General features: G+C 39.9%; 4 protein-coding genes and 1 non-coding gene across 8 annotated transcripts; 3 read left to right on the forward strand and 2 right to left on the reverse strand.

The window, feature by feature from the left end:
* Positions 1 to 5,506: 5,506 nt before the first annotated feature.
* LOC104823725 (26S protease regulatory subunit 6A homolog) lies at positions 5,507 to 8,939 on the forward strand. Its single transcript, XM_010555422.2, is given in 11 exon segments — positions 5,507 to 5,725; positions 6,258 to 6,374; positions 6,567 to 6,674; positions 6,804 to 6,995; positions 7,083 to 7,274; positions 7,367 to 7,485; positions 7,597 to 7,665; positions 7,667 to 7,682; positions 8,021 to 8,140; positions 8,412 to 8,552; positions 8,687 to 8,939. Coding segments are annotated over 11 exon segments (1,269 nt in total). The 5' UTR covers positions 5,507 to 5,608; the 3' UTR covers positions 8,765 to 8,939.
* Positions 8,940 to 9,052: 113 nt separating this feature from the next.
* LOC104823726 (DNA (cytosine-5)-methyltransferase 1-like) lies at positions 9,053 to 16,270 on the reverse strand. 2 transcript variants are annotated; one of them, XM_010555424.2, is made up of 12 exons: positions 16,005 to 16,270; positions 14,086 to 15,565; positions 12,500 to 14,000; positions 12,215 to 12,379; positions 11,322 to 11,523; positions 11,109 to 11,220; positions 10,878 to 11,025; positions 10,595 to 10,792; positions 10,115 to 10,393; positions 9,855 to 10,016; positions 9,509 to 9,727; positions 9,053 to 9,361 (listed from the first exon to the last, which is right to left on the reverse strand). In XM_010555424.2, exons 1-12 carry the CDS (start codon positions 16,105 to 16,107, stop codon positions 9,218 to 9,220), a joined length of 4,713 nt encoding a protein of 1,570 aa, XP_010553726.1. In that variant the 5' UTR covers positions 16,108 to 16,270; the 3' UTR covers positions 9,053 to 9,217. The 2 variants fall into 2 exon arrangements, with proteins under 2 accessions (XP_010553726.1, XP_010553725.1); XM_010555423.2 differs by having other exon boundaries at positions 14,086 to 15,571.
* A 1,140-nt stretch (positions 16,271 to 17,410) lies between these two features.
* On the forward strand, positions 17,411 to 20,530 carry LOC104823727 (probable mediator of RNA polymerase II transcription subunit 37b). Its single transcript, XM_010555426.2, is given in 7 exon segments — positions 17,411 to 17,501; positions 17,957 to 18,221; positions 18,355 to 18,566; positions 18,746 to 19,468; positions 19,562 to 19,799; positions 20,004 to 20,362; positions 20,365 to 20,530. Coding segments are annotated over 7 exon segments (1,974 nt in total). The 5' UTR covers positions 17,411 to 17,446; the 3' UTR covers positions 20,487 to 20,530.
* Positions 20,531 to 20,764: 234 nt separating this feature from the next.
* Positions 20,765 to 20,835, forward strand: TRNAG-CCC. Its single transcript has one exon. It is a non-coding gene; the product is annotated as a tRNA-Gly (tRNA).
* A 1,170-nt stretch (positions 20,836 to 22,005) lies between these two features.
* Positions 22,006 to 26,814, reverse strand: LOC104823728. 3 transcript variants are annotated; one of them, XM_010555428.2, is made up of 4 exons: positions 26,635 to 26,799; positions 25,484 to 25,586; positions 24,616 to 25,402; positions 22,006 to 24,454 (listed from the first exon to the last, which is right to left on the reverse strand). In XM_010555428.2, the coding sequence occupies exons 3-4, from the start codon at positions 25,366 to 25,368 to the stop codon at positions 22,187 to 22,189; spliced, it is 3,021 nt and encodes a 1,006-aa protein (XP_010553730.1). In that variant the 5' UTR covers positions 25,369 to 25,402; positions 25,484 to 25,586; positions 26,635 to 26,799; the 3' UTR covers positions 22,006 to 22,186. The 3 variants fall into 3 exon arrangements, with proteins under 3 accessions (XP_010553730.1, XP_010553731.1, XP_010553729.1); XM_010555429.2 differs by lacking the exon at positions 25,484 to 25,586 and having other exon boundaries at positions 26,774 to 26,814; XM_010555427.2 differs by lacking the exon at positions 25,484 to 25,586.
* Positions 26,815 to 27,353: the final 539 nt, after the last annotated feature.

The raw sequence follows: 27,353 nt of genomic DNA on the forward strand, positions 1-27,353 counted from the left end.
GGAGGGGGGGGGGGGGGGGTAGTGTAAGCAAAATGTTTGTAGAGTTGAAATAGAGGAAAAGAGTAGAGAGCCAATTCTTGTGTGTGTTTGTGCCAAAGACTTGAAGGGTTTCCCGTTATTGGCTGTTGTCGATTGATTACTTGATGAACTCCGGAGAGAGGTGTTGCTACCAGTAGAAGTGGAGTGAGTGAGTGTTCATTCGATGTTATCTTCACTCTCTTCTTCTTTTGCCACGTTAGATATATAATCGGATTTTCCGATACACTAACAGGTCATTTCTAGGTTATAAGTAGGACTGAGCATGGCTACTCGAACATTTTGGTACTCGGCCGAGGTCAGATCAAGCAAGGTTCTTATGCCAGCGAGACCCCGACTTTGGGGTTCGGTCGATGAGATATCCATATTTGCGGATATCATCTGCCCTTGCCTTTGCATCGCGTCTGCTTTCGTCGCCAGTCGTTCGCATTGGCCTCTTTTCTTTCCCGTCATAACATTGTTCCTCACCCCTCGCCAATCGGGAAGCCGTGAGCACCCTGAGTCCGTGCCGCATTTCGTAGGTATTCAAAACTCAGGTTATTTGACTGTTACGGGGCAGACTGATCGTCGAAGAATTCAACCGAAGAATCCGATTAGATGAGGTTTGAGCCAAACATATCGAAGAATTCGAGTATCCGAACAAGAGTATACATGAATAGTTGAGATGAACAAACAACAAACTACTACTATAAGAATGATCGACCACACCAAATGTTTTCCCCCAAACTCAGAGAATTTAAATGTAAAATTAGTGGTCAATGATTTTGCTATCTAAAACCCTATGCACTCTGTGTCCCAGCACTTTCGCTGAACCGGTTATATGATAGATCAATGTACACAACCCCCTGGATGTACCGGCGGGTTTTTGCAAAGTAAAAACAGGTTTTACAAAACTGTTTATTCCTAACTAAATTCGCCGCTTGTGGACAAGTTGAAATTGAGATAGATATCTCGTATCTTGTCGGGGAGAGAGTTTTTTGGAAATTATGCATATTCGAAAACCCCCATTTAATGACATCAATTTATTAAAGGCCCAATAAATCATTGGGCCGCTGGCTTAGATGTAATTAATTTTCAAAGAATGGCCCAATTCGAAAATCCAAAACGACGACTTCATAAAAAAAAAAAAAACCCTAATTTCTCCGCTCCGCCTCTTTATAATCCCCCTTCTCCCATTCGCCTTTTCGCTCAGTGCAAACAGTTCAAGCTCCTGAATTGTTTGAGCAATGCTGTGTTTGATTTTGTGAGTTACATCTCGGTTTGTGCTGTTTGATTCTATCTGTTTTTTCCAATCGTGTTCCTCGTTAGGGATTTTCTGCTTTCCAGTTTTTTACTTTTGGCTAGGGATCTCGAATCTCTGTTTCGATTCTTTCTCGGGTTTTTCTGGGTTTTACGATTTCCGATTTCGACCATCTTTCCAAGTCTTTGTTTTTGTTCTTTTCTGGTTTTTGATTTTGGAGCTTCTAATAGTTATTTATGGAGTTAGGGTTCTGGGGCGATGATGTTAAATTCTATATCCCAGCTCTTTGAGGCCTGTTGTGGCCCAGGAAAACATCTATGTTCATTTTTAAATCTGAGCCTCAGACCCTAAACTCAATTCGGATTTTCTCCATACCTACATGTATATGTTTGCTGTAGGATTCCCCATCTGTGTTTCCAATCACGTTCCCTGATTAGGGTTTTGAAATCCAGTTTTTTGTTTAATATTTTCATATGCCTGCAGACATCATTTCTGGACTTGAGGTTTTTTTGGCGATGATGATAATCATTTTTCCCAGCTCATTATGAGGCCTGTTGTGGTCAAGGAAAATATTAATGTTCAATTTATTTATCTGAGCCTCAAAATCCTAAAATTGAAATCGAGTTCTCCATTTGTATATTGAATTAAATTCGCATGTTATCAGTAAAATCAAATTGATATGGCGTTATATCTAATGAAAACGCTTTTGATGTAAGACAACAAATATTATAAGTGAAAAAAGATAGGTATTTGCAGCCACTGTGTACATTTTGATCGCAAATCACTGAAAGAGGGAATCAAAAGAATCAAGAAAAGCATATGCAGGGATGGCCCATAATGAAGAATCAATCTTTGAGCATTGGAAGAGTAGTTGAAATGCGACGTCCGAGTGCACACATTAGCATAAATGGGATGGAATCTGAGTTAAAAAAAAACGCACCGAAAGAAACAAGTCACGGGAGTGTGATTCTTGACAAAAAAAAAACACATGATGATGTCTGTATCTCTTCTCCAACGATGGAGACCAAGGCGTGTGCCCTCGAATACCTACAATGGTGCGACTGTAGGGGTTAAGCAAGGAGAAAGAGATTCTTATTCATATATATATATATATATATATATATATAATCCGAAAGTTCATCCGATCTTTACTTTACTGTTGTTATTATGATATATTGGAGACCCATATAAGGACAGGCTTTTCAGTTGGCGTTTGGATCAAAGTTGTGTTCTATGCACCACTAAAGTGGAATCTCATGGTCACTTATTCTGCAACATTTTCTGAATTGTTGTTCTTGAGACGATACACGAGTGGATACTACATCTAAACCGTGACAAGACGAGAAACTGAGATCTGATTGCAAGACTGGTATTGCAACTCACCATTTGGCAGGTGTGGCATGAAAGGAACCAACGTATTTTCACTGGGTTGTCATATGGAAGCGCACAGATCAAGACGCGCATTCATCGTATGATGAGAAATATTCTTCTTCCATTATCCCGCGAGACCGCGTTGGAACATTGTCAAGTTCTGGAGAACTGGTTTTACCTTATATTATCCGCAACGAATCCGGCGAGACGCTGACATTCTTGAAACTCTTGGAGCTAAATTTTGCATTTTGACCTTTTGTCTTAAAGCTGATTTGTAAATCTTAAAAGTGTTCCAAGGTTCCATGATAGCCTCGGCGACGAGTTAGTATTCCAAAAAACCACGCCTCTTGAACTATATCTCTCGTGATTTATAGCTATAAATATTTTATTAAAAATAATAAAATTATCTTAATTGTTGATGTGAGATTCAGGTGGATTGGTATCCATGTTTTTTGGATATCCAGATCTCATATTAGAAATTGGGCAGGCATAATATGAAACAATAAAATGATAATCATGGTATACCAGGCCTTGGCCCGTATTGGCCCGTATTGTAAACGAAGCTTCACATTGTAGCCTTGGGTCCATCCTCCATTTGATTTATTCATCACTTCAAATGATGATTAGGGTTTCTGCAATGGCATATAAATTTGCCGAAAATGGCAAAATCTCCATTTGAGAGCCGCCAGCAGTGTTCGTTTTCTCTCTCTTCCGAAGAAGAAGAAGAGGCGTATTACAGGTTTGTGCGTGTATCTAATTCTCGCCTTTCTCATTTCTTCTACAATCGGGACGTAAGTATTAGATTCACGCACAAACTCGCAATACGGCTTTTCGTGTTCCGTACTTCCTGAATCATCCACCAGCTCCAATAATCTCTCCGTATGTTCTTCTCCAATTTTCCCCCATAAACATGTATATATATATATATGTATGTGCGTATTTGTTTGAAATCGATGTTAATTACATGGGATCTGCTGAAAGCACATATTGACGTCACAGGATATGTGGTGTTATAATTTTTACCGAATATTTATTTATATTTGCGCACGCATTGTTTATGATAAAAATAAATTAGCTTTTTTTTTTTTTGGTTGAAGGTGGTAAAAAAAAATTAAAATTAGGTTATAGATCATCCGCAAATATTATCACGATTATGTTTATGTTTGTTCTTGTTTAAATTCAGATTTTAAAGATTCGTAATAGATTGTTGAATTGAACCCCGTCATCGGGGGTAAATCTTATATATATAAAAAAAATCTGATGATGCAAAATATCCAATCTTGATGAGACAATGGCGTAACGGAGAATAGACCAATTCAACAGGGGTATTTTCGTCATATAAATTAATGCACGCACCTTTATTAGTTGAACACGTATCAGAGTCAGATCTATCATCTATGGATTGGATTCATTTTCAGACAGCATCAGCGCAAACTCCTCGGTTCTGTCCTGAAAACGAATCTTATCTTTTTTACTCTTTTTTTTCAAAAAAAAAAAACAGGGAATTGCACATTGTTTTTCATCGGATACTTGGTGTTATCATCATTTGCCAGGGTTTAAGTGGACTCTATATACATCGTATGTACGTACGTACGTACGTACGTATGTATATATGTATGTACTGCGTATTTTATGAGAATTGCACTATTAGAATGTCAGAAGAACACCAAATTAGAATACCAAGCCAGTCACAACAAGATGGAAAGAATTGAGCAATGAATTGTCGACAAACCCAAGACTGTTTAGTAAAAGATACCGTTGAAAGTAAAACCGCGACTGTCTCTTTGCCCTCTGGCTCTGTCGAACAAATTGCGGCTTAGTGTGGCCGTGAGGCATTCTTAGGTCCCCTCAACAGAACCTGCAGCATTACAAACCCGTCCCAAGCCCCGAGCTAGTGGTTACTGTGATCCAATTATTGACGACAACTTGCTATGAACAGTCGGTTAAGGGTTAACCAGAATGGTATGACTCATTGGAAGTGATTGTTCTACGGAAATGCAAGGAGAAACCATGAGAAGCTTGATTATTGAACCAAAAGAATAGAGCCGAAGCCGATAAGTACTGCAGTGAATACCGTGTCCTGGCCAAGAGGAGCCCCGAGAAGCTGGTCAAATGTCAAGCATTCTCCTCCAGCTTTCTCGGTGGACTCAATCAAAACTTCCGAATTAAATGCAGAGCATTTCCTTACATAACCCATGAATTTATCATCTCCTCACTTAAAGCGGGTTAAACTCGAAATCAGATCCGGATTCAGGTTACAAACGATACGACGTCATGTCGCTAGGGATGTAAAACGAGTTGCGGATCGCGGACTGACTCACGAGCCGACCCATATTTTTCCGAATCAGACCCAAAATATTTGAGTTCAGAAAAAACCGGGCCAAACGAGCAGCCCATCACGAATCAGGCTCATCAAACTGATTCGCGGACAAAAAAAAATATTTTTTTAAAAAATTTAATATTTTTATATATTTTAAAATATTTTTATATACAAATTATATTTTTACTACATATTTAGTTTATTTTTTGTTTAAATTTTTTTATTAATTTTTTTATTATTATTATATTTTAAATATTAAAATTAGTTTTAAATATTTTTTAGTATTAGAATTTTATTTTTAAAATTTATATATTTAGTTCGCAGATCCACTCATTTACAGATTAAAACGATATAAGTTGGACTTATATATTTTTTGCAAGCTAAAAAATGGATTGAACTTAATTAAAATTTTCCCCGATCGGAATGGAAGAGGGTTAGGTAGACCGAGTCAGCCCGTCTAACACCTGCGTGTCACCTCAAAATCAAAACCGGGTCAACCCGAAACCCGTCGGACTCAACCCGCAACATATAGTTCCGAATCCGATGTATAACATCTACGTTTTCTTCGACCACCGTTCCAACTGTTCTGTTTCTCCTTGTCTTCGTGGATCTGTCTCAAAGGCTGCACTCTGATTCTCTAGATGTCGACGGCTATGGCGGAAGACACGAGCTTCGAGGAAGACCAGCTCGCTTCGATGTCCACTGAAGACATCGTCAGAGCTTCTCGTCTCCTTGATAACGAGAACCGCATCCTCAAGGTCTTCGTCTTCTCTCTCTCTCTCTCTCGCTGCCTAGGGTTTTTATCCATGTCTCGCTCTTGATTCGTTTTCCTATTTTTAGTTCGTGCTATTTCATTTGCTCTATCTCCACTTCGTTGTTTCTCCGCCACTTTTTTTTTTTTATCGTCTATACTTTGTTTAGGGTTTATAAATTCGGATCCCAACTCACTCTTCCTTTTCTTCGTCCTGGAAATCTGAACTTAGTTTTGATGACGATGATAATCTCTCAAGCGTATTGACTGCTCGTCCTTCCGTACGACACTGTTGTTGCTCCCGACAAATCAAGGATGTGATAAGTCCGGATTCATGGATGTTTAGATTCTGTTTATAGGGGTGTTTGAAGTTAATTTTATTATCAGATTGACAAGTTTTTTACTCTTTTTGGGTCCTGAGTGGTTCAAATCCTTCGGAAATGGGTTTTTTCTTCATCTTTTCAAGTCTAGCCATGCAGTGCTGGACAAAATTCACAGAATTTTGACGACATTTCTAAAGTATTTTGAGTTCTTTTCAGGAAGAGCTGCAAAGGACAAACCTTGATTTGGAATCAATCAAGGAGAAGATAAAGGAGAACCAGGAGAAGATTAAGCTCAACAAACAGCTGCCTTACTTGGTTGGCAATATCGTCGAGGTACCTTAACTGGCTCTTATGCTCTCATTGCTTTGTATGAGGATTCTTTTATGCATGGCGTGAGTTCTGAATTCATTTTCTCTGGAGATTGTCAGGATTAGTTCTGTCTGGTGTTGCGTTGTGAGATCTTTGATCTGGTGGTACCCTCTTTTGACTCCTTATTTTGGATGTTTACTTGTGCCAATTTTATAGATTTTGGAGATGAACCCTGAGGATGACTCAGAGGAAGATGGAGCTAATATCGATCTGGACTCACAAAGGAAGGGAAAATGTGTTGTTTTGAAAACTTCCACTCGTCAGGTAAGATAATGTATCCGCTTATCTCCTTCAGACAAACATCTGCACAATTAACAGCGGAGAAATAGTTGTTACTGAAATTGTCGAGTGGAAACAAAGATCTCATTTCATGCCTTTTGTCATGATTCTCAGACCATCTTTCTACCAGTTGTTGGGCTTGTTGATCCCGACACGTTGAAACCCGGCGACTTGGTTGGGGTTAACAAAGATAGTTACTTGATTCTGGATACTCTGCCATCCGAGTATGATTCCAGAGTAAAAGCAATGGAGGTTGATGAAAAACCGACTGAAGACTACAATGATATTGGAGGACTTGAAAAGCAGGCAAAGTTTGCAAATCTCTCCTAATTTCTGGTCTTTGTTTTTAGTATATGTTGTAGCATTTTTTTCACTCTGTCATTACTCGAGCAGATACAAGAACTTGTTGAAGCCATTGTGCTCCCTATGACTCATAAAGAGCGGTTCCAAAAATTGGGTGTCCGTCCACCCAAAGGAGTTCTCTTATATGGTCCTCCCGGGACTGGAAAAACGTTGATGGCACGAGCCTGTGCAGCGCAGACAAATGCTACTTTCCTGAAACTGGCAGGGCCACAACTTGTGCAGGTATGAAAACCGGCACAGTCATTTTTCATACCAATATCGTTTCCATTAACTAATGACATGAATGGAAATATCACATGTGTTCTTATGTATAGATGTTCATTGGAGACGGTGCAAAACTTGTTCGCGATGCTTTCCAGCTTGCGAAAGAGAAATCCCCGTGCATTATTTTCATTGATGAGATCGATGCAATTGGAACAAAGCGTTTCGATAGGTGTAAATCTTTGATGTCATGTCATATGATCTGCTAATCTGTTATATCTGTTATCCTTTAGGATTTTCATTTAATCCCAATATTTATTGCTGCTTTCTTCATGGGTTACAGTGAAGTTAGCGGAGACCGTGAAGTGCAGAGGACGATGTTAGAGCTGCTCAATCAACTTGATGGGTTCAGCAGATGATCGTATCAAGGTTCGTCCATATTGACTGGGGGTGACCATTTCAGGTTTCGGTTCGGTTATGTTCGGGTTTAGAAAAACTATACCCTCTCTTTTTTTTTTTATGTTGGATTTAATTCGGTTCTATTTTATTGATAAAATACTCATTGAAAGAAATTTTCAGTATTTTCCTTTTCCGGTTTGGGACCTTTGGGTTCGGTTTTATTGATATTGGTTTCAGTTTGGATATGGTTATGTATTATTCGGTTTAGTTTTGCGTAACCAGACCGAAATAGCTTCTTCTAATATTGACCCAGCCAAAAACTTATGTATCTATTCACATGCTTCAAACTCAGAACTTTTCGAATGCAGGTTATCGCGGCGACCAACCGTGCTGATATACTTGACCCTGCTCTCATGCGGTCTGGTCGTTTGGATCGTAAAATCGAGTTTCCACACCCCACCGAAGATGCAAGAGCCAGGATTTTGCAGGTTTTGTTAACTTTTTCGCTCTATCGTTTTTTTTTCCTTTCGTTACCATGAGATGCTATATCTACTGGAAAATCTTAAAAAACTTGTCGAATCTTCTAATAGGTCTTGAACCATGTTTATATAGTAGCCTTGGAACCATGTTTCACCTGTCTTGTTGTGCCTAACCGTGTGTATAATGCATAAGTGGTATGCAAATACATGGTTCGTTAGGAGTTGTGGATACCTTAATTTACGCCTTAAACCTTCCTTCAAAAAATGATTTTTTTTGAAGATCCACTCGAGGAAAATGAATGTGCATCCGGATGTGAATTTCGACGAGCTTGCTCGGTCGACTGAGGATTTCAACGGGGCTCAACTCAAAGCTGTTTGCGTTGAAGCCGGCATGCTTGCTCTCCGCCGCGATGCAACCGAGGTACAAACCTCTATCTCTCTCTCTCTCCCTCTCTCCACATTTGAATGATGCGAATTACTATTGACTCGATGAATTGAGAGATTTTTCAGTATAACATTTTGTAACCAGAAGAGAATTGGGTTTCTGTTTTTTAGGTAAACCATGAAGATTTCAACGAAGGTATAATCCAAGTACAAGCCAAGAAAAAGGCAAGCTTGAACTACTACGCTTAGATATTTCCCATCTTCTCCCATGTCTGAATCTGTCTCTAAGAAACAATTTCTTCTTCTGGGTATCGTTTTTTCATGTTACAAATTGTGTTTTTTTTTTACTTATTGGTGTTGTCGTCACACTTTCTGGTACATGAAAATTGTTTAATTACAAAAGAGATGAGTTCTTTATGCCACAAAGTTCTATCTCTATTTGAATATTTCTACTCTTATAGAGCAATCAATTGTATACAGCCAGCCATAATATGGTAGTGTGAAGTATTAATTTCAGAATATATCGACTTAATTACGTTTATCTTCAAACACTTGAATTAAGAAGAGGACGAGAGGTGCCAATGCGAAATGGAACAGTACAAATTTCTCAACATTGTCACAGTCTACAACGATTACTACATAAAACGAATGATACCTTTTTTTTTTTTACATACACGTATATACTCTTTTTGTCTAGACAAGTTACAAGGCAGGAGGGGGCTTGAGGAGGAGGGCTTGTTTGAGCTTGAGGCCGAGTGCATATGCAAGCGGCGGAGGGACTGCGTTTCCGATCTGCCGGTGTTTGTGCTGTATGTTCCCCGAGAATTTATAGCCATCCGGGAAACCCTGCGGATTTTCAACAGATCCAGAGAGAGAGAAAACGGTTTCATCATCAAAATGATCCGGATATAAAACGTTTTCATGGCTCCTAAAGAAGAACATGTGGATCCTGACAAAAACTACAACGAGTGAGTGTAGAAGAGAAGAGTTCACCTGAGATCTGGCACATTCACGGACAGTGAGAATTCGGTCCTGGTCAGGGTGGAAGCACATTCCCACTTTTCCCATGGGTTGAGGGTCGGTGATCGATGTCGGGAAATTGCCTTCCCAATCCAACCTCCCGAACAGCCCCTTCCACTGGTTATGTCGCTTGGCCGTGTTCGGTAGGCACCACGGTATCAAATCCACCATTTGCCCACTAGATAATTTCACCTGTAAAACACAGATGATCGGCCAAAAACACGTGAAAAAAAATAGAGAAATTTGAGGTTGCTTAGTGTGTAGATCATCATTTTATAGAGAATCTGGGACTGAAGCAAGGAAAAAGTAAAAGAGAAACCTTTTCATCGGGGAGGTCACGCCAATCAGCACCAGGCCTCTTTGGGATCTTCTGGCACCGGATGAGATTCAGTTCGTTCATCTCTTTAGAGATGTGATCAGTGAGAACGGCCATGTTTCCTCTGATCATCTTTTGGAACCATGAGAAAGGATCACTTTGATACTGCAAAGATTAAAAGAAAGTCTAGTTTAGTCTAAAACCAGGCCAACTGTATGAATATCGGAGGGGATAAATACTTCTCTGAACTTTTTTTTCAGTACCTCCATGTTCGTCTTGGAGGCTCCGTTAACCACTGGTGGAAGATCGCCAATAGCATCTCTCACAGTGATTGAACGGAAAGGTGCACCATTTGCAGTACTACGAACAGCAGCATAATGCAAACCCCCGGATAGTGAGATCTTCAACTCTGGGACACCAAAGACATGCATTGGCTCAGGCCATTCTGGAAGAATCTCATCTGGGGCAGCTGCCCATATGAATGCTCGTTTACGGGATTGAGAAACTCCATATGCACCAGCCTCCAGGATTCCAAATCTTACCTGAAAACAACAAAATAGACAAATGATGTATATGGTATTGTTTCTAATTGTTTCATGATCACATAGAAAATTGGTTCCTGAAGATACTTCCTTCTCTCTCTCCCCAGAGATCACAATTGCATAAAAAAATGTGATCACACCGTTCTCATATTAGACAAACTTCTGTGAAAGTTCAATCAATGCAAAACACCAGAAGTTTACCTGATAACCCATTTCAAGAAGTGAAGCCAGCGTTAAGCGAAATGTCTGTCCTTTGTTGAAGGACACAAAGTTTCTGACATTCTCCAAGAGAAAATATCTCGGCCGGAAATAATCAGCAAAAGACAAGAATGCTAATATCATTTCACATTGAACTTTACTCCAAGTGCCTTGGTTAAACCTGTTCATACCAGAAAATCCCTGCCACAAACATAACAGTTCATGTAACTCATCCATCCACCTATTCAAATAAACCATAACACAGGCAACCGATCTAAATACTTGCCTGGCATGGAGGTCCTCCATTAATGAAATCCACTTGACCTGGCGATGGCAGAGCATTTTTCTGGTCATCGGCAAGGGAAGCAGCAAGTTCAGCAGCCTCAGAGGTGGATATACAGTCATCTAAATCTCCAAACTTCTCCATTATGGCCCTGCAGAAAACACCAGTAACTGATTACAACATGTAAAATAACCAATATAGGAGAAGTACTCAACATCTTGTCACATTGTTCACCTAAGAATCACATTGCAATTGTTAACAAACACTGTTGATTCGAGATGATTAAGTTTGAAAGCAGCCCCAGCCTGTTCGTCATATTCAATCGCCCACTTCGTTGCAGATACACCTGGCAGGGAAAATCGTAAGTACAAAAGTTACAACTTTCCGAGGCTTTTGGTTTGATAAACGATCAATTCATGAAGGGAAGGACACATGTACACTACATACCCGCCTTGTGCAGACCCTCGGAGAGACCACCACAACCTGCAAAAATATCAAGTGTAGCCAGACGCTTTTCTTTGGGTGTCTCTTCCAGCTTCATGACCTCTGAATCAGTTTCTCCTTCTATACCCTTTCCTTTTTTCTTTCTCAAGGCAGCATCATCCCCAACCCCTCCAGTGGAGTACCTCAGCTTGATATTGGCGGGTAACTGTTAAAAGACAAAGTTAAACATAAATTTAAAGTTCTTATCAGTATCATGATGAATAAAATATTATCCAATAAACTGCATTCAGAGAATCTCGCAAAATCATGCTAAATAAACTCTGCTTTCATTTATGCAGTTTCAACTTATCATGCCTTAAACAATGCTTCCTTTTAGTAACTAAATGCATCTTACAGAAAACATCAAAAGGGTCAAGAGAGTCGATTAGGTTAAAAACATCTTTAGTAGATTTGTCAGAAGATATGATTCCGAGCTTCAATATTGTATAATTTACTGTTACCATATAATATCAAAGCTTTTAAAATCATTTGGACCCAGAGAAAAAAACATAGAACATTAGAAAGAATAAAGATTATGCAATATCTTATATCAGTATATGCATTTGTATATCTAAACGTAGTATAATAAAATAAAAAACTATTTTCTTTACAAGATAATTTATAAATATATACATATACAAATATATTTATTTGGTGATGTAAGGAAAAAAATTGTCTACAACATCAAAGCCTTTTCTTATCTGATTCTCAAAATATATCTGAAAACAGTGCAGGTAAAGAATAAATTACATTTTTTAAACAACAGAATAAAATTACAGCCGTATAATAACAATTTTTAGTAAATAACTATTTTATATAAGAAATTTAAAAGGTCTACCAAGGAAGAGAGAAATTACCTGCTTGAGGGCGCCGCTAACAGCATCATACTGATGTTCACAAAAGAAAATATGGTCTGACATCAGATATCCACTGCATGAGGACACATCATTTTTCTTTCTGATTTCACATTTCCCCTCTATAGCCTCTGTAGGCAGAACATGTGTTTCTTCACTGTAATAGACCTACATAATTTGCCGAAAAAGGAAAAAAAAAAGAGCAAAATAAAGCTAATGAATTCAACAGATACAACTTGCCTAAGTTAAAACATCAGAAAATGGATTACTTTGGACAGAAGTTAATACCTCTTGAATGTCTGAAGCATAAGCCTTCTCTGCAGAAACATCCTCAGGCCTGTAAAACCTTCTCACTTTAACTTCGGTGGAACTCAATTCAGCGTTCTTAGTTCCCTTTAGAACAATGATTTCCAATAATTGGCAAATAACATATGCCCGCAGCCCAACGTTCCTCCCAGCCTTAAAAACTTCAGCCTCCACCTTCTCGCCATTAAAGTAGCCAGGGTTGACATAGACATAATCGTCTGTAGAATATTCCACTCCATTGAAGAAGAATCCTGTCTTGGATGTGTTGAGTTTGAACAGTAACTTTTTCTCTTCCTCCTTCCTTATCATGCATGACTTGCATGATCCAGAGCCGAGGCCCATATCACCCAGTGGAAGACTAAAGAATGCCCCTCTCTCAGGCCAGTATAAGCTTTTGCAATAGTACTCTATCGGCAATTGTTTTATTTTTCTCTCTTCAGCTCTTGCCTGGTCAAGCTTATCGGAATTTGCATTCTCTTTTCTGTGCTGATGCCCCCATGGCCTTGATCTAATCTCCAGAAGAATTGTTCCCTTTATGTCCTTCATCTCTAAGGTCATACATTCATTTGTTAGAAACAGCTCCCTCTCATTCGCCGTATTTCCAAGAACAGTCTGGGATCCTCTATGCATGAGTCTTCCATGGAACATTTTGCAACCATCTAAGCTTTCAAACATGTACTCCACAAAATAGATGGCAGGGAGTTCATCTGAATCATCGACTTCCAATGACACTGCACCACCCACTGCAACATTTTCCTCACCAACGTAGGCTTGTCTATATAGAGGCTCATCAGCAGACGTTTTTCCTATAAGCTCACCATCCCACCCTAGTTCCTTCTTTCCAGAACTTGCCCGGACTTTCTTCAGAGAAGGAGGAGATTTCTCAGCTTTATCTGATTCCTGAAGATTATCTTCAGCATCATCTTCCTCATTTTCATTCTGCTCTTCCGCTTCATCCTCGGCTTTTGTCTCTTCATTGACCTGAACAGAATCCTCTGGAGAGTAATTGGAATAATACTCCCCCCAGATTCTGTTGATCAATCGAGTGGTTGTTGCTTGCATAGCCTTTCTCGTGGATGCCACAGGGGCCATACCTGCCCTTGGATTCAGATTTGGCTCTCTCTGCAAGATTTTCTTCTTTTTCACTACCCATTTGGTGTGGTGCCTCTCCTCCATTTTGTTTGCAAGACCAACAACAAATGGGCATCTTTTGATATCTTTATCTGGGAATTCTGCAAAAAGCTGCTGAATTATTTGCCCATGGACAACCACATATCTCTCGACAACTGCAGGGTCAGAGGAAATGTAAGCTTTATCGTCCTTCTTGAACCCTGCCATTTTCTTAATGACATCGGCAAATGAAAGCCTTGCAATCCTACTTTGCTCCTTCAGCAAAGTAATAATGCTAACCGCAATTCTAGCTGTTTTCATTACAGGTTCATACCATGGGGCGTACTGCTTTGAAGGTTTTCCAAGTCGATACCTGAATACAAGAAAAAGTTAGTGGCACAAAGGAAAAAACAGAAGACAAGAAAGAATCGTCGAATACAACTAGAAAGACAACATACCAGGCCATATCTGTTCGAATCGATATGAAGATCATTGAAGAGCCGAACTCGATCATCCACTCTTTGATTTGACTGAGAAAGACAGGCATGCCATCAGGATCGTGAGACTGAGAACCCCCAAAGGAACTGGAATCCGTATCAAGGCAAAACCCACTTCCATCATCATCAGTCACTATCCCAGACCCAAAAATAGTGACATCAATGTCAGCACAAGGCTTCATGGGAAGAAGCTCCAAGGAAATCAACCTTGAGTCAGAGTTGTACAATGCCCAATCGTGAAGCATACTGCGAGGAAGTTGATCAGTGTCATCCACCCCATAGTCAGGATCAAAAACTATTAGCTCGTCAGTTTCTTCTTTGGAGTTCCTATAATATGATGGGAGTGGATAATCGTTCGCAATCTCATCTTCATTGATCTTTACGTAGTATTTGTTCGAAGCAGAAGCTGAGCGGCTATTTTTCCTGGGCCTCATTGATTTCCTATACTCTTCATCTTGTAGAACCTTGGCCAGTTTTTCGTCCTCCTCGCCTGCATCCATGTGATCAGATGACAAGGCCTTCCTCACTACATTCACATCATTTCCACCAATCTTTATAGCACCATTGGAAGGCTTTGTATCCATTTGTGCAAAATTCTCGCGGTTGCTACTCTCATCTCTGAGAGCAACGAGAACAGGAATCTCTGCAAAGTTTGCATCATTCTTCTTGGCCGTCTCATCCAATCCAGCCAGTTGGTTATATATGAATTCACCTTGGGATATGACAAATTCTTTGATGGCAGCCCCACTAGAAAAGCTCTTGCTTCCAATCATCGATCTAACAACACCTGCTAGCAACTCGTCTAGACTGACATCAGGATCCCCACCTGAAGACTTGGACAATCTCTTGTACACCTCCACTGAAGCACGTGCCTTCTCGACAAAATAATCAAAAATCTTCTTATAGCCACTAGCAGGTTTGTGACAATCGTAATCTGCCAAATCAGTCGAAAGCCAGATCACTGGAGAGCCTCCTTCATAGCCAGAAATATTCCAAGCTTCTACCCGACCAAAGGATTGACACCTGATGCCCTTTTCTTTTTCCTTGTCAGAACTTTCTTCGAGCGACAAGATAAGACCTGTGATGAACATGTCATCAACTTCCAACATCTCCACAGGCTGTGGGACCCCATTTGAATCATGCAAGATGAAATCGGTAAGTCCCCTGGTTGGTCGAGCTTCATCATTCTGACCAGAAGTTAAGCGTATTGCGAGAATTTCCTCCTCCGCATACTGCTCCTCCTTCGATTCAACAATACAGGATGCTTCAGATATTCGGACAGATTTTTCCTTGAAATCTGTACAGGCAGCAGCTCTCCTTGGTCTCCTCCTGGAGGCATCCGGTAAATCAGCAGTATCTGGACAGCTTCTCTTCTTTGTCTGCCCAGTCTTTTTATCCTTAGCCTTTGTAGCTTCAGTTCTTTTCTTCCCTTTCTTAGTACCTGCTCCTAACAGAGAAAAATATTTGAAAGTTTAATGTATATGATCCATATGAGATAAAGGCGGGAGTTTCAAGATCAACTACAGAACATGAAAGAATATGACAGATTGTTAAAATATCACACATTCACAGTCATAGACGAGTTTTTACAGAAAGAACATACACATGCAGCACAACACCGATCGTTATACATACCAGAAAGAGCTGAAGAAAATACACATGACGAAAAAGCATAATCTAGAATCAATTGCACACAGAATGTTGAAAGCATAATTGATAACAAAGATTCCCCAGACATTTCAGAAAATCAAAACCAACCCCGTAAAATCACGCAATCCACAAAACAATATAATATCAAAATAAATGGTCTAATTCACGCTAAAATCCCACAAAATCCATACTGCAATCGAAGAAGGAGACGGAAATCGCCGATTTCATACCATGAGAAGAGGAATCAATGACGGCGTCGACAGGTTCGCCGGAATCAGCCGCAACGTCGCCATCATCGGCGGGGGATGAATTTAGATTAGTTGCAGATCCCATTGACAATTAACGATTATGAAAAAACGAGAGGGGTCAGAGAGAAATTTGCGAGCATAGACACAAACACCAACGAAAATTTGGGGTTTGATCAGGAGAGCAAATTTGAGAAACCCTAAATACTGCGATTGTGCGTGAACACTCTCTCGACTAAGCACTGCTTCACCGATGAGCCTCACGAGGCGGGAACCCAACTTTTCTTTTCCCGCCCAATCGTCATCCAGTATATATTTGTTTAAAATAAAATAGGCGGTACAAACAAATATGAATTGAATCATTTCAAAAGTTTACACAAATGATATCTATAGAAAAAAAAAATAAACATTTCGAGTTGGATATACGAAACAAGTGGAATAAATATAATGGATTTGAATGCGGAATCTAATAATATATAATAATCATATATAATCGTATCGTGTTGGCATAAAAAAATTAAGAAGTAAAAAAAATAAAAAATAGAAACAAATACCAAAATGCAAAATTAATAGTGTTTACCAAAACAAAAATCATTAGTGTTATATTATTTATTTATAAATTTCGTATCAATTTAACCAAATTCGGGACTCATAGCCCATGTAATTTGGGCCAAGACCCAGTTTATATGGAGCGTACACCATACCAATATATATGTATATTTTATTTTTAATCATTATAATCTAATTTTAATTTTCTTTGCTTTTAGGAATTGTTTAGATTTACTATTTCATGAATTATTCTTATTTAATCATCGTTAATAAGATTTCCAATTCTGCACCCTTCTTCTGAGCATCACCTCCTTCAATTGAAAAAAGTCTTAAATTAACTAAATTGGCATTAGTTTATTTTAAAATATTTGTAGAAAATATTATTTTTCTATTTTAGTATTATTGCTGAGCATTTCATTTGCACTGAATTAAAATAATCGTAATTAAATATTATAAATTATTAAAATATAAAAAAAAAAAATCAGTAGCTTGACAAAATCAATTCGCAATTAATTTTGAGTATATACTTATTGCGGAAGGTGCTAAAACTACGTCGTTTCATACCGAGAGCCGGAAACGCGCTGGGTATTCTGCTGACGTCGTGAAGGTTCCCGAGCTTGCTGAATTCCATCCGTAGGTCCACGTGTTCAACAATTACTGGCTACAATGCGTGTAAGGGCATGAAGCGCGCCAACAATAAATACGAGAAACTCTGGCGTGGCAATCAATCATTGGGGAGAATACTCTAGCAACGGTACACTCGGCCTCAGCCAAGTGCACTATAAATACTCCCTTCCTTCATCCTCTTCGTTTTGCTTCACAACGAAACCAGAGCACAAAAACATACAGAGAGACATTTAGAGAAAGAGAATTGAACCATGAAGATGACGAGAAGAGTATTTCTGTATTTTTTACTCTTTGTTGCTGCTTCAGGTAAATTGAATTTTGAATGCTAATCTGTTTTTTTCTTCAAGTTTTTTGTGTACTGTTTCGGATTCTGGTGCATGTTTTTCAAATTCTGATGTCATTGTCTGGATCCCAAATCCATAGATGAATCGATATCGTTCGATCCTGGATGTGTGTTCGAATCTGGATATGCAATTTTGTTTCGTCGAGTCATTTCCTGGAACGATAGTTCTGTAATTTGCCCTTAACCTAAGGATCAGCTGCATTTTCATGTAGCAATCTGTCTTAAGCATCTAAAATCCCATTCTTAATCAAGTTTAATCACTTGTCCAACTGGGGACAAAAAATACTTTCAATTTCTTTTAGCTCTAATGGTTTCGCGGAGCTCAGTATTGCTTCCTTTGATCATCTGTATCACTGTTTAATGTCGCGAAACCAAATAAGGCTATAAGTTGTTGAATTTTATTGTCCTTTTTATGCAGCGTTTATGTCGAATCTGATGATAGACGGCGAAGAACAGAAGCTAGGGACAGTGATAGGCATCGATCTGGGGACAACATACTCATGTGTCGGCGTGTTCCGTAATGGACACGTTGAGATCATAGCGAACGATCAAGGAAACAGAATCACTCCTTCATGGGTTGCGTTCACTGACTCCGAGCGTCTGATCGGCGAGGCCGCTAAGAATCAAGCGGCCATGAACCCCGAACGAACCGTCTCAGATGCCAAACGTCTCATCGGAAGAAGGTATGTATGTGAAAGGAAGCAATTCATAATGTATAGATGTCCACATATCACACAGATGGTGGGTTTTATTTAGATTGATGAAATTGAAACTTATTCGAGGTTTTTTTTTCTTTTTCGGTGTCTTTGGATACAGATTCGATGATCCTGAGGTTCAAGGAAACGTCAAGTACTTATCTTACAAGGTTGTCAACAAAGATGGGAAGCCTTACATTCAAATGAAGGTAAAAGGTGAAGAGAAACTGTTTAGTCCAGAGGAAATAAGTGCTATGATCCTGGGGAAGATGAAGGAAACTGCTGAAGCTTACTTGGGGAAGAAGATTAAAGACGCTGTTATAACCGTTCCAGGTATACACACACATACGAAAATTCTGGCATCTTAGAAACTAGTTTCTGTTGAAGATTTGCTTAGGACAAGACAGAAGTTTCCAGTTACTGTCTCAAAATCGGTTAAAACTACTGTTCTATGATGTTTTTGTTTAAGAAAACTATCGTTCTATGATGTATATATGTATTGTTTTTTGCAGCGTATTTCAACGATGCACAGAGGCAAGCGACCAAGGATGCGGGGACGATTGCGGGGCTCAACGTGCCTCGGATAATCAATGAGCCGACGGCTGCAGCCATAGCTTACGGTCTTGACAAAAAGGGCAGCGAATCCAACATCCTTGTATATGACCTTGGTGGAGGAACCTTTGATGTCAGTGTCCTAACCATCGATAACGGTGTCTTCGAGGTCTTAGCCACGAGCGGAGACACTCACCTTGGAGGCGAAGACTTCGACCACCGAGTCATGGACTATTTCATCAAACTGATCAAGAAGAAGTACAACAAAGACATCAGTAAGGACAAGAAAGCGCTCGGGAAACTGAGACGGGAATGCGAGCGAGCGAAACGGGCTTTGAGCAGTCAGCACCAGGTCAGAGTCGAGATCGAGGCTTTGTTCGATGGGATTGATTTCTCCGAGCCATTAACGAGGGCGAGGTTTGAGGAACTGAACATGGATTTGTTCAAGAAGACAATGGGACCGGTCAAGAAGGCTCTGGAAGATGCAGGTATGAAGAAATCAGATATCAACGAGATTGTTCTGGTCGGGGGAAGCACTCGGATCCCCAAAGTGCAGCAAATGTTGAAGGATTTCTTCGACGGGAAGGAACCGAACAAAAGGATCAACCCGGACGAGGCCGTGGCATATGGCGCTGCTGTTCAAGGAGGGATCTTGAGTGGTGAAGGAGGAGAAGGGACTAAAGGTAGAGAGTGTAATTCTATTTACAACAGAGAATGCTTGTTTCTTTGCAAGATTCAGACATTATATAAAATTTTTCGTGTCGTGTTTATGACAGGAATTCTTCTGCTGGATGTTACGCCTTTGAGCCTCGGAATCGAGACAGTTGGCGGCGTAATGACGAAGTTGATACCGAGGAACACTGTGATTCCGACGAAGAAGTCTCAGATCTTTACAACATACGAGGATCAGCAAACTACTGTCACCATTAAAGTATACGAAGGGGAGAGAACTTTAACCAAAGATAACCGTGAACTCGGTAGATTCGATCTTACTGGCATTCCTCCTGCACCCAGGTATGAAAACTCGGGCCTTGAACCGCTGTTGAATCACATGGATGTAGTACAGAACAAGCTGTTTTTCAATTATTCCCAAGAACCGTACCGAAACGCTTATATCAAAGAGTATAAAGATAACTGAAATCCCGATTCTTTTTGTGTGTAGTTTTAGTTTCTAACTATAAATTCAGTTACTCACGATGTAAGAAAACAACGTTTCAGGGGCACACCACAGATCGAAGTGACATTCGAAGTAGACGCAAACGGAATCCTGCACGTGACGGCAGAGGACAAAGCCGCGAAGAAATCTCAAAAGATCACGATCTCGAACGAGAGAGGCAGTCTAAGCCAAGAGGAGATATACAGGATGGTTAGAGAAGCCGAGGAATTCGCTGAGGAAGACAAGAAGGTAAAAGAACGGATCGACGCTCGGAACAAGCTCGAAACGTACGTTTACAACATGAAGGGCACGATCGGCGACAAGGAAAAGCTCGGGGATAAGATCGAGAAAGAGGATAAGGAGAGGATCGAAGGTGTTTTGAAGGAGACGTTGGAGTGGTTGGATGAGAATCAGAATGCCGATTGAAGGAGGTCGAGACAGTTTGCAATCCGGTTATCAAGTCGGTTTACGAGAAAACCGGTTCCGGTTCGACTGGAGGTGGTGAGAGTGAGGAAGATGGAGGTGATGGTTACGATGAATTGTAGAGTTGTACTTTTCTTCTTTTTATGATACGAAATGTTCTTGACATTTTTTTTTGGTAACGGTAACATTAATAATAGTTTTTTTTAATTTCTATAATACAATTTTGTATTAATCTGTTTGGTACCGTATGTCGACTTTATAAATGGAATTTTGATATAAAATAGAAAAGAGAATGCTTTCTGAATCCTTGAAAATAGTAATCCTATAGAATAATATAATATTTTCAATTTTAGGATGAATATGCTACGGATTTATAAGATAATAACAATAAATCAAAAAGGCGCATCTGGTGTAGTGGTATCATAGTACCCTCCCACGGTACTGACCGGGGTTCGATTCCCCGGATGCGCAATTTTAAATTTAATTTTGTTTTTCTTTCCTTGATCAAAATCTGTTCAAGAAAAAAAAATATCTTAATACCATTTGCAAAGGGTGTTTCGTAGAACCCATTAAAATTTTATTCAATAAAAAAAAAAATCATGAATCCTATTATTTTCCAGTGGTGGAATGTGGCCTATTAAATAAAGATAATGATAGCGATAATTTTGAACGGATTTCTGGATTTTATAGGAATATACTCTTCTTTATATTGACTCAGTTTAATGTACAACTTATGAATAGATGGAATATACTATGTAGGAAACTTCAGGTTGAATCTTAATCATGAATATCTTTGCAATTTTTTTTATAATCCATAAATTTATTAGGTACTTGACCCAACTAAATCTTCCAAAAGATCGGTGAATATTTTTGTCCACGTTTGGAATTGAATCCGAAATAAGAGTATATTTTGACGAAGATAAAACATTGTTTATGCTGGATAATACAGTAAAAGGTGATCTATGAGCGCTGGTTGAATGGATTTGTGAATCTTTTTTCTCGATCAAAAGTTACATGTTTTGACAGAGTTTCCAAGTTTTGGTTCCACGGCTCTCAGGCCTCACGACCATTGTTACGAAGGCAGCATGCTCCTTAACGAAGAACGCAGGACGTGACTCAAGGAAGAGCTCGATAAGCGAAATACCTTTCTTTGGCCAATCTTTAGAGGCAGAGCTTCGGGTTCTAGTGTAGATATATCTAAAACAGATGTTCGAATCTCCACCGTCTCGTTGCATAGCTCTGACCTTCGAAAAACTCGGGTACTGATCACATCGCGAAGGTTTTGCTATCCAAATTTGAAGTACAAGGAACCAGAAACACAAACATTAGATCACATCAGTGACAAGGACAAACAGAAAAGAGATTTGGGTTCCGTTATGGATCCACATGAACAAGAGAGCAGACAGATGTCTGAGCTTTTGTCCCAAGATCACTTCTTTATCAGGGACCCATATAAATAAACATGCAAAATTTTCTTGGGTCAGACTAAAGATCGAAACTTTTTCTTTCCGTCTAAAGTCCGAAACTTGGAACTCGTTGTTCTTTGTCTTCAGTCCAGTTCGTTTAGATAAAATCCCCGAATCGAAATATCGACCCCTAAATGATATACTAACAAGTACTTTTAGAAAGGAGAACAAAAAATAGTTCAAAAATGGAGAAAATTTAATGAAAATCATTTCCAGAGAATATGAAATACAGAAGAGGTCACGGTTATGGAGAATTATTACCTTCTATCAAAAAACAAACCATCAAAAACAGGGATAAAAGGTACACAATTTCTTCTTCTGCAAGGCCAAGTTTTCGGAATCAAACGTTCCGAATTTCAGTTTCGGGTAGCTTCTGAATCTCGCTTCGGAGGGAGCTTCCACACGATAGGCGGAAGTCTAGGGACCTCGGGGATCACTGGCCTGGAATCCTCTATTTGATTCAGAGGCTTATTCACCGTCGTCCCTTTCTTCAAAAGAAAACTTGGCTGTGCATCCTCTATTTGATCCAGAAGCTTACTCGTCGTCGTCGTTGCTTTCTTCGAAAGAACGTTTCTATCAGCTCTGTGCTCCGAGTCTGGGATCCTGCTGTCCGAGACAGAAGCTCTGTCACGAGCTTTAGCTGGTTGCTTCTTCTTCGGGGAATTTTCTCGTTTCCTCGGTTTTGTCATGCTCCTCATCTTCTTTGTTGTGAAAAAGCCTGATTCAAGTGCTTCTAGAGCTCGAGTCGTCAATGGCCGCTTTCTTGTGCTTTGTCTTCTAGGAACATCTGTGTTAATCTGATGTTCTTGTTCTTGTTCCTGTTCTTGTTTTTGCTCAGATGAACTGTGTGGTTCATGGGAGGTTCCCAGTTCCTTGGAAGAACAATTATTCTCTAACTTTGGCATTGACAAGGGCTGAATTAGTTGACCTTGTTCTTGGCTAGTTCCCAGATCCTTGGAAGAGCATTTCTTGTCCAAATCCGACACAGAACAGAACCGATTTGTTTGTTCTTGTTGTTCTGACGGTACGGGTTCATGCAGAGTTCCTTGTTCCTTGGAAAAGCAGTTCTTGTCTGAATCCAACATCCAAGAGAACCCATTTGGTCTAATATCTCCATCATCTTGAATCTTCAAGAATGGATACTGCCCACTTACAGGCTCTTCCGTTTCATCAGGCTTCGAGTCAATATTCATTGAGAACACGGTTTCAGATTTCTCTTCGTTCTTATGATTCATCTCTTCACGAGAACTATCTTGGCAACGAACCTCACTGGGGATATCAGGACAGCAGAGTCTTATCTGGTCGGATTCAGACGGTTTGATTGACGCATTTTCGCCTGAACGGCTTATTTCCCTCCTAACGCAAGCACTGAGCCGCCTGCGTTTCAATAAGGGGACAGAATTAACTGTATGATCGTTAGATTCTGCTCTCCGGATGAACTTATGCTTGATAACCCTCTTTGATCGATCCCGATCCATCAGATTCTCGCGAGAATTCAGATTCTCAAACGGATTTTTGTTTGTTTTCACCTCAAACCCATCTCGGGTCTTTGCAGATCCATCCATCGAATCACCAGAAGAGACCTCTCTGGAGATGCCTTTACTCGTGTTGCTTAAATCTTCTTCACCCGGTAAACGTGTCCATTTACGTAACCCGGATGATTTTCCCCCGTGGTCCAGACTCGTATCCACAATCGTGAATTTCATCGGGTCATCGACCAGATTGTTTGCACGTCTTCTTTCCGTTTTCCGTCCATCAACTCCCTTGACATGCTTCTTTCCATCCACCACCGGAATCATTTCGCAGGCTTTTTCCGGTTCTGACTTGTCTGGGACGTTTCCCGAAACAGAAACACCGATCTCTCCTCGACTCAGTGCAGATCCGGGAACCGGAGATTCCATGTCCAGATTCCTCAGCTCACGTAATTCACACAATTTCCCCCCTCCATCCAAACTAGTGTCCACAACAGTGAACTTCATACGCAAATCCCGACGGTTAGAACCTGGTGACTTGAGGTAACGGTGACGCTGGCTATCACGCAGGGAAAGTTCTTGATCCGACGGGTCAGAAGAGTCCTCTGCAACAAGCTCGTTTCCGGGTCTGACCTCTCCACCGGCTTCAAACTCGAGAAGCTCGGGATCGGAAGCAACCTTTTTCAGAATGTCACTGACAGAATCAAAGTAATGTTCTCCTCTAACAAGTTTCCGTCTCGAAAACTTCTTCACGCCAGGAACAAGGAAGACGAGGTAATCTTTAGACGTGACATAGCCACGGTCCTTTGGCTGTTCCGAGTGCCAGCCTCTTGCCAGTAACCGTGGCCAGACAGCTTCCCAGAAGATATCGTTACAACGAGCTTTGCTCAGACGGGAACCACCTGTCAATTCCTTAACTATGTCACCAGATGTGAGTGAAGCATAAGCTCCTGCACAGGCAGATGCAGATGAGTTCGAAGAAACCGTGAACCACTGTTTGGTCCTGACGGGTTCTGTCGCGACAATTGTCAGATCTTCTTTCACTTTACCGATCGCCATTGCATCTACAAGAGCCCCAAGGCCCACAATTTCTTTCAGCGAGATGATGTAGTTCTCTAGTGAAGTATGCCCTTCGGCAAATGACTTCGAGACCTGCCAATGGTGGAAAAAAAAAAGATGAAAACTAGTAAACCCTCATTAAAACCGAGCAAAAAATTGAGAAAACTGATACGAGATGCATCAAGAACTGTGTTATGCAAGATGCAAGATTCTGGAGTATTTTCTGTGCAAAGTACGTGGAAGAGGAGACTCACATTCACGAGCTTATCTTTCTGAGATTCATCGGGAAGGTTGGGAATCAAACGGGATAACAACTGTTGCTGCCTCCAACCTGAATAAAGCTTCATTCCACATACGCACTTCCGGTTTCGTTTCTTACGAGAATCAGACCAACTCCGGTATTTTGCGGATCTGTAGAACTTCCCATAGTAAAATAACAGTATCTCTCCGATTTCTTTATTCTCCATGAACTTCTTCACCTGAGTAAAATTCTTCCCGAATGTATACAGCCCAAGAACGAAGCTCTCCACTTCAGAGACTTCCCAAGACTCAGCCGATTTCCCAGGAACAGCTTCAAGATTCGACGTTTTCTTTTTCTCTGTCGTAGATTCCGAACTCCCATCGGCCTGGCCTCTGATCTTCAGACAAGAACGCGTACCTTTTGCTTTTAAAGATCTGAGAGATTCATTCATGTCAACATTACTATCTTCAAGTCCCTGTTCATATCCGTGTTTCCCAGTTCCGCTATCAATCCATATCACTTGGACAGGTTTTCCCACGCAAAAGGAATACGAAGAAGAATCAGAGACGATATCTGAAGCAACGGGGTTCAACAAAAGAGATGCACGCTCAGATTCAGACATCAATGGAGGAATCTCGACCTGGTATTCATCTCCAACCCGAGGATCAACTTGCGGGTCTCCACATGCATATTCCACATCGGAGGAATCCTCGGGATAATACGTTTGCTCCATAGGATTGCTTTCATCATCACTTAGACCAACCATCGTAAACGATAAAGAACTCTGTGATTGAAAACCTCTGCATAAATGGAGAGTCATATTCCAACGTTAGCAGATTTCTTCCACGAATCGATCAAACTAAGATCAGACATATGATTACCTAATTTTCACTGCTTCACAAGCTCCAAGAACATATCATCAATTCATGAACATTGAAATCAACTGGCAGCGAAATTTATAGAACGAGGCCATATGATTATTATCTGCGGTAGACAAATTCTTTTGAGATCAACACAAATCTGAGAGCTTTTGATATGATGACCCTAGAGGGAAAATGATATTGGTTTCAATGCCAATCAGATAGAACAGGTTAATGAGTAGATGCTAAAATATCAAATTCTTGAATCCCATATTTGCCCAAATCTGCAAGTTTTTCGATAACACACCGAAACTTTAACACATTCAAAGATCAAGATCAAGATGTTCAGAGATCAAGAAAAAGCTACAAACTTTGATGCAATTTTGAGAAAACATGGTACATGTTTCCAGACAAATCCAAAGGGAAAGCTTAAGAGCAGATACATACATACATACATACATACATACACTGTCCGAAACTTTAACACGTTGGGCTGAATTGAGTGTTCATCTATTCCAGATCACATCACCAAATTGAACAGTCAACAACTTGAGATCATAAAAGTGAAGAAATACCAAATCTTAAACAATCCAAGCCATGATCATTGAACCAAACACACAAGGACAACAAATCTAGAAGAACCCAGATAGGATTTATCCAGAGATACGGAAACGGGAGGAGGCAAGCCGAAAAATCTACCCTTTCAGAGCCAAATTCCATTGAGACACAGACCCATAACCAAGAACACGGCTAATCTCACACGATAATGACACAAAACGCGACCTGATCAAAGCAAAACCACTTGCATCGATCCCGAACATCAACAACTTGTAGCATAAACATGTAATTCTCAGTGATCCCATTAGGGATTAACCCATGTGAAGAAAAGACGAACAAGACGAGGGTATCGCATTGGAACGCAAGAACAGCAGCGCAAGTCGGAATCTTTACGCAGACAGAAACATGAAAACACGAACTCTGGACAAAAGGGTAACTCATGAAAGGATAGATTCAGCATCTATGTCCGATTCTTCCCTCGATTTCTATACATTACCAGTAGCTTTGCGACACAAGAAACCCAGAAAGAGGAGAAGAAGAACGAGAACGCGAAAGCAATGAACATGAATTGCCAAACACGGCATAAGAATAAACGGGGAAAGAGATTGATAAACCTTTGAGTTTTTGTGAAGGGGAAGGGGTTCTAGCTCTGCATTGTTCGCGTTTCTGCGAGGGGGGAATTCTCGAGTGGACAAAGAAAGCTAAGAAACCGAAGAAGTTTCGTTTTTGTGCAGAGAGAGAGAGAGAACTGACCGCTCTTTCGACGCAAAGTCTTCAAGAGAGAACAAAGAGGAACACAGAAAAAAATCACTTACGAAAAACAAATTTTACATATTATCATCCCCAAATTTTAGTGTAAGATATAATAGAATTAACCATTATAAACAACCCCTCTAACCTCTTGGATCTTCCTTGAATTCTCAATTTTTTTTGGTCAAACTTATGTGATAATTATATTAAACTTAATTAACAAATACTCGTCACATATGTTTCAGCAAAAAAAAAAAATGTAAAATTTCATGAATTTTCAATGGTTTAGAATTTTTATCTTTTAATTTCATGTGGGTTATATATTTGTATGCATTTTTAAAAACACGGGAATAGGAAATGATAGGATTTTATTTTTATACATGAGAATAATCAAACTTGGTTATATTTAGTTTTAATGCGACATTTGTGTTTTGTGTTTATAGCTTTTAGAACATAGTTTTTATATCGTATGGCTAGCTAATGGTATTTGTATTGTAATTTTGTGTTTTTTATATGCTTTTAGTCCATTAATTTAAATAGTATATCGATCATTACGACAGTAAAGAACGTATTTTCTTTTAGG

This window comes from Tarenaya hassleriana, unplaced genomic scaffold, assembly GCF_000463585.1.
Source record: "Tarenaya hassleriana unplaced genomic scaffold, ASM46358v1 Cleome4, whole genome shotgun sequence".
Classification (NCBI taxonomy): Eukaryota; Viridiplantae; Streptophyta; class Magnoliopsida; order Brassicales; family Cleomaceae; genus Tarenaya; species Tarenaya hassleriana.

What these genes read in the sequence shown, in the direction of transcription:
- LOC104823726 (XM_010555423.2), bottom strand. Translation starts at nt 16,107, where the DNA reads ATGGGATCTGCAACTAATCTAAATTCATCCCCCGCCGATGATGGCGAC. An exon ending in ATTCGAACAGATATGGCCTG is followed by an intron (nt 14,001 to 14,085) that starts GTATGTTGTCTT and finishes TCTTGTATTCAG; the next exon opens with GTATCGACTTGGAAAACCTT. An exon ending in TTCTTGAAATGGGTTATCAG is followed by an intron (nt 10,394 to 10,594) that starts GTAAACTTCTGG and finishes TGTTGTTTTCAG; the next exon opens with GTAAGATTTGGAATCCTGGA.
- LOC104823728 (XM_010555429.2), bottom strand. Translation starts at nt 25,368, where the DNA reads ATGGTTGGTCTAAGTGATGATGAAAGCAATCCTATGGAGCAAACGTAT. An exon ending in AGAAAGATAAGCTCGTGAAT is followed by an intron (nt 24,455 to 24,615) that starts GTGAGTCTCCTC and finishes CACCATTGGCAG; the next exon opens with GTCTCGAAGTCATTTGCCGA.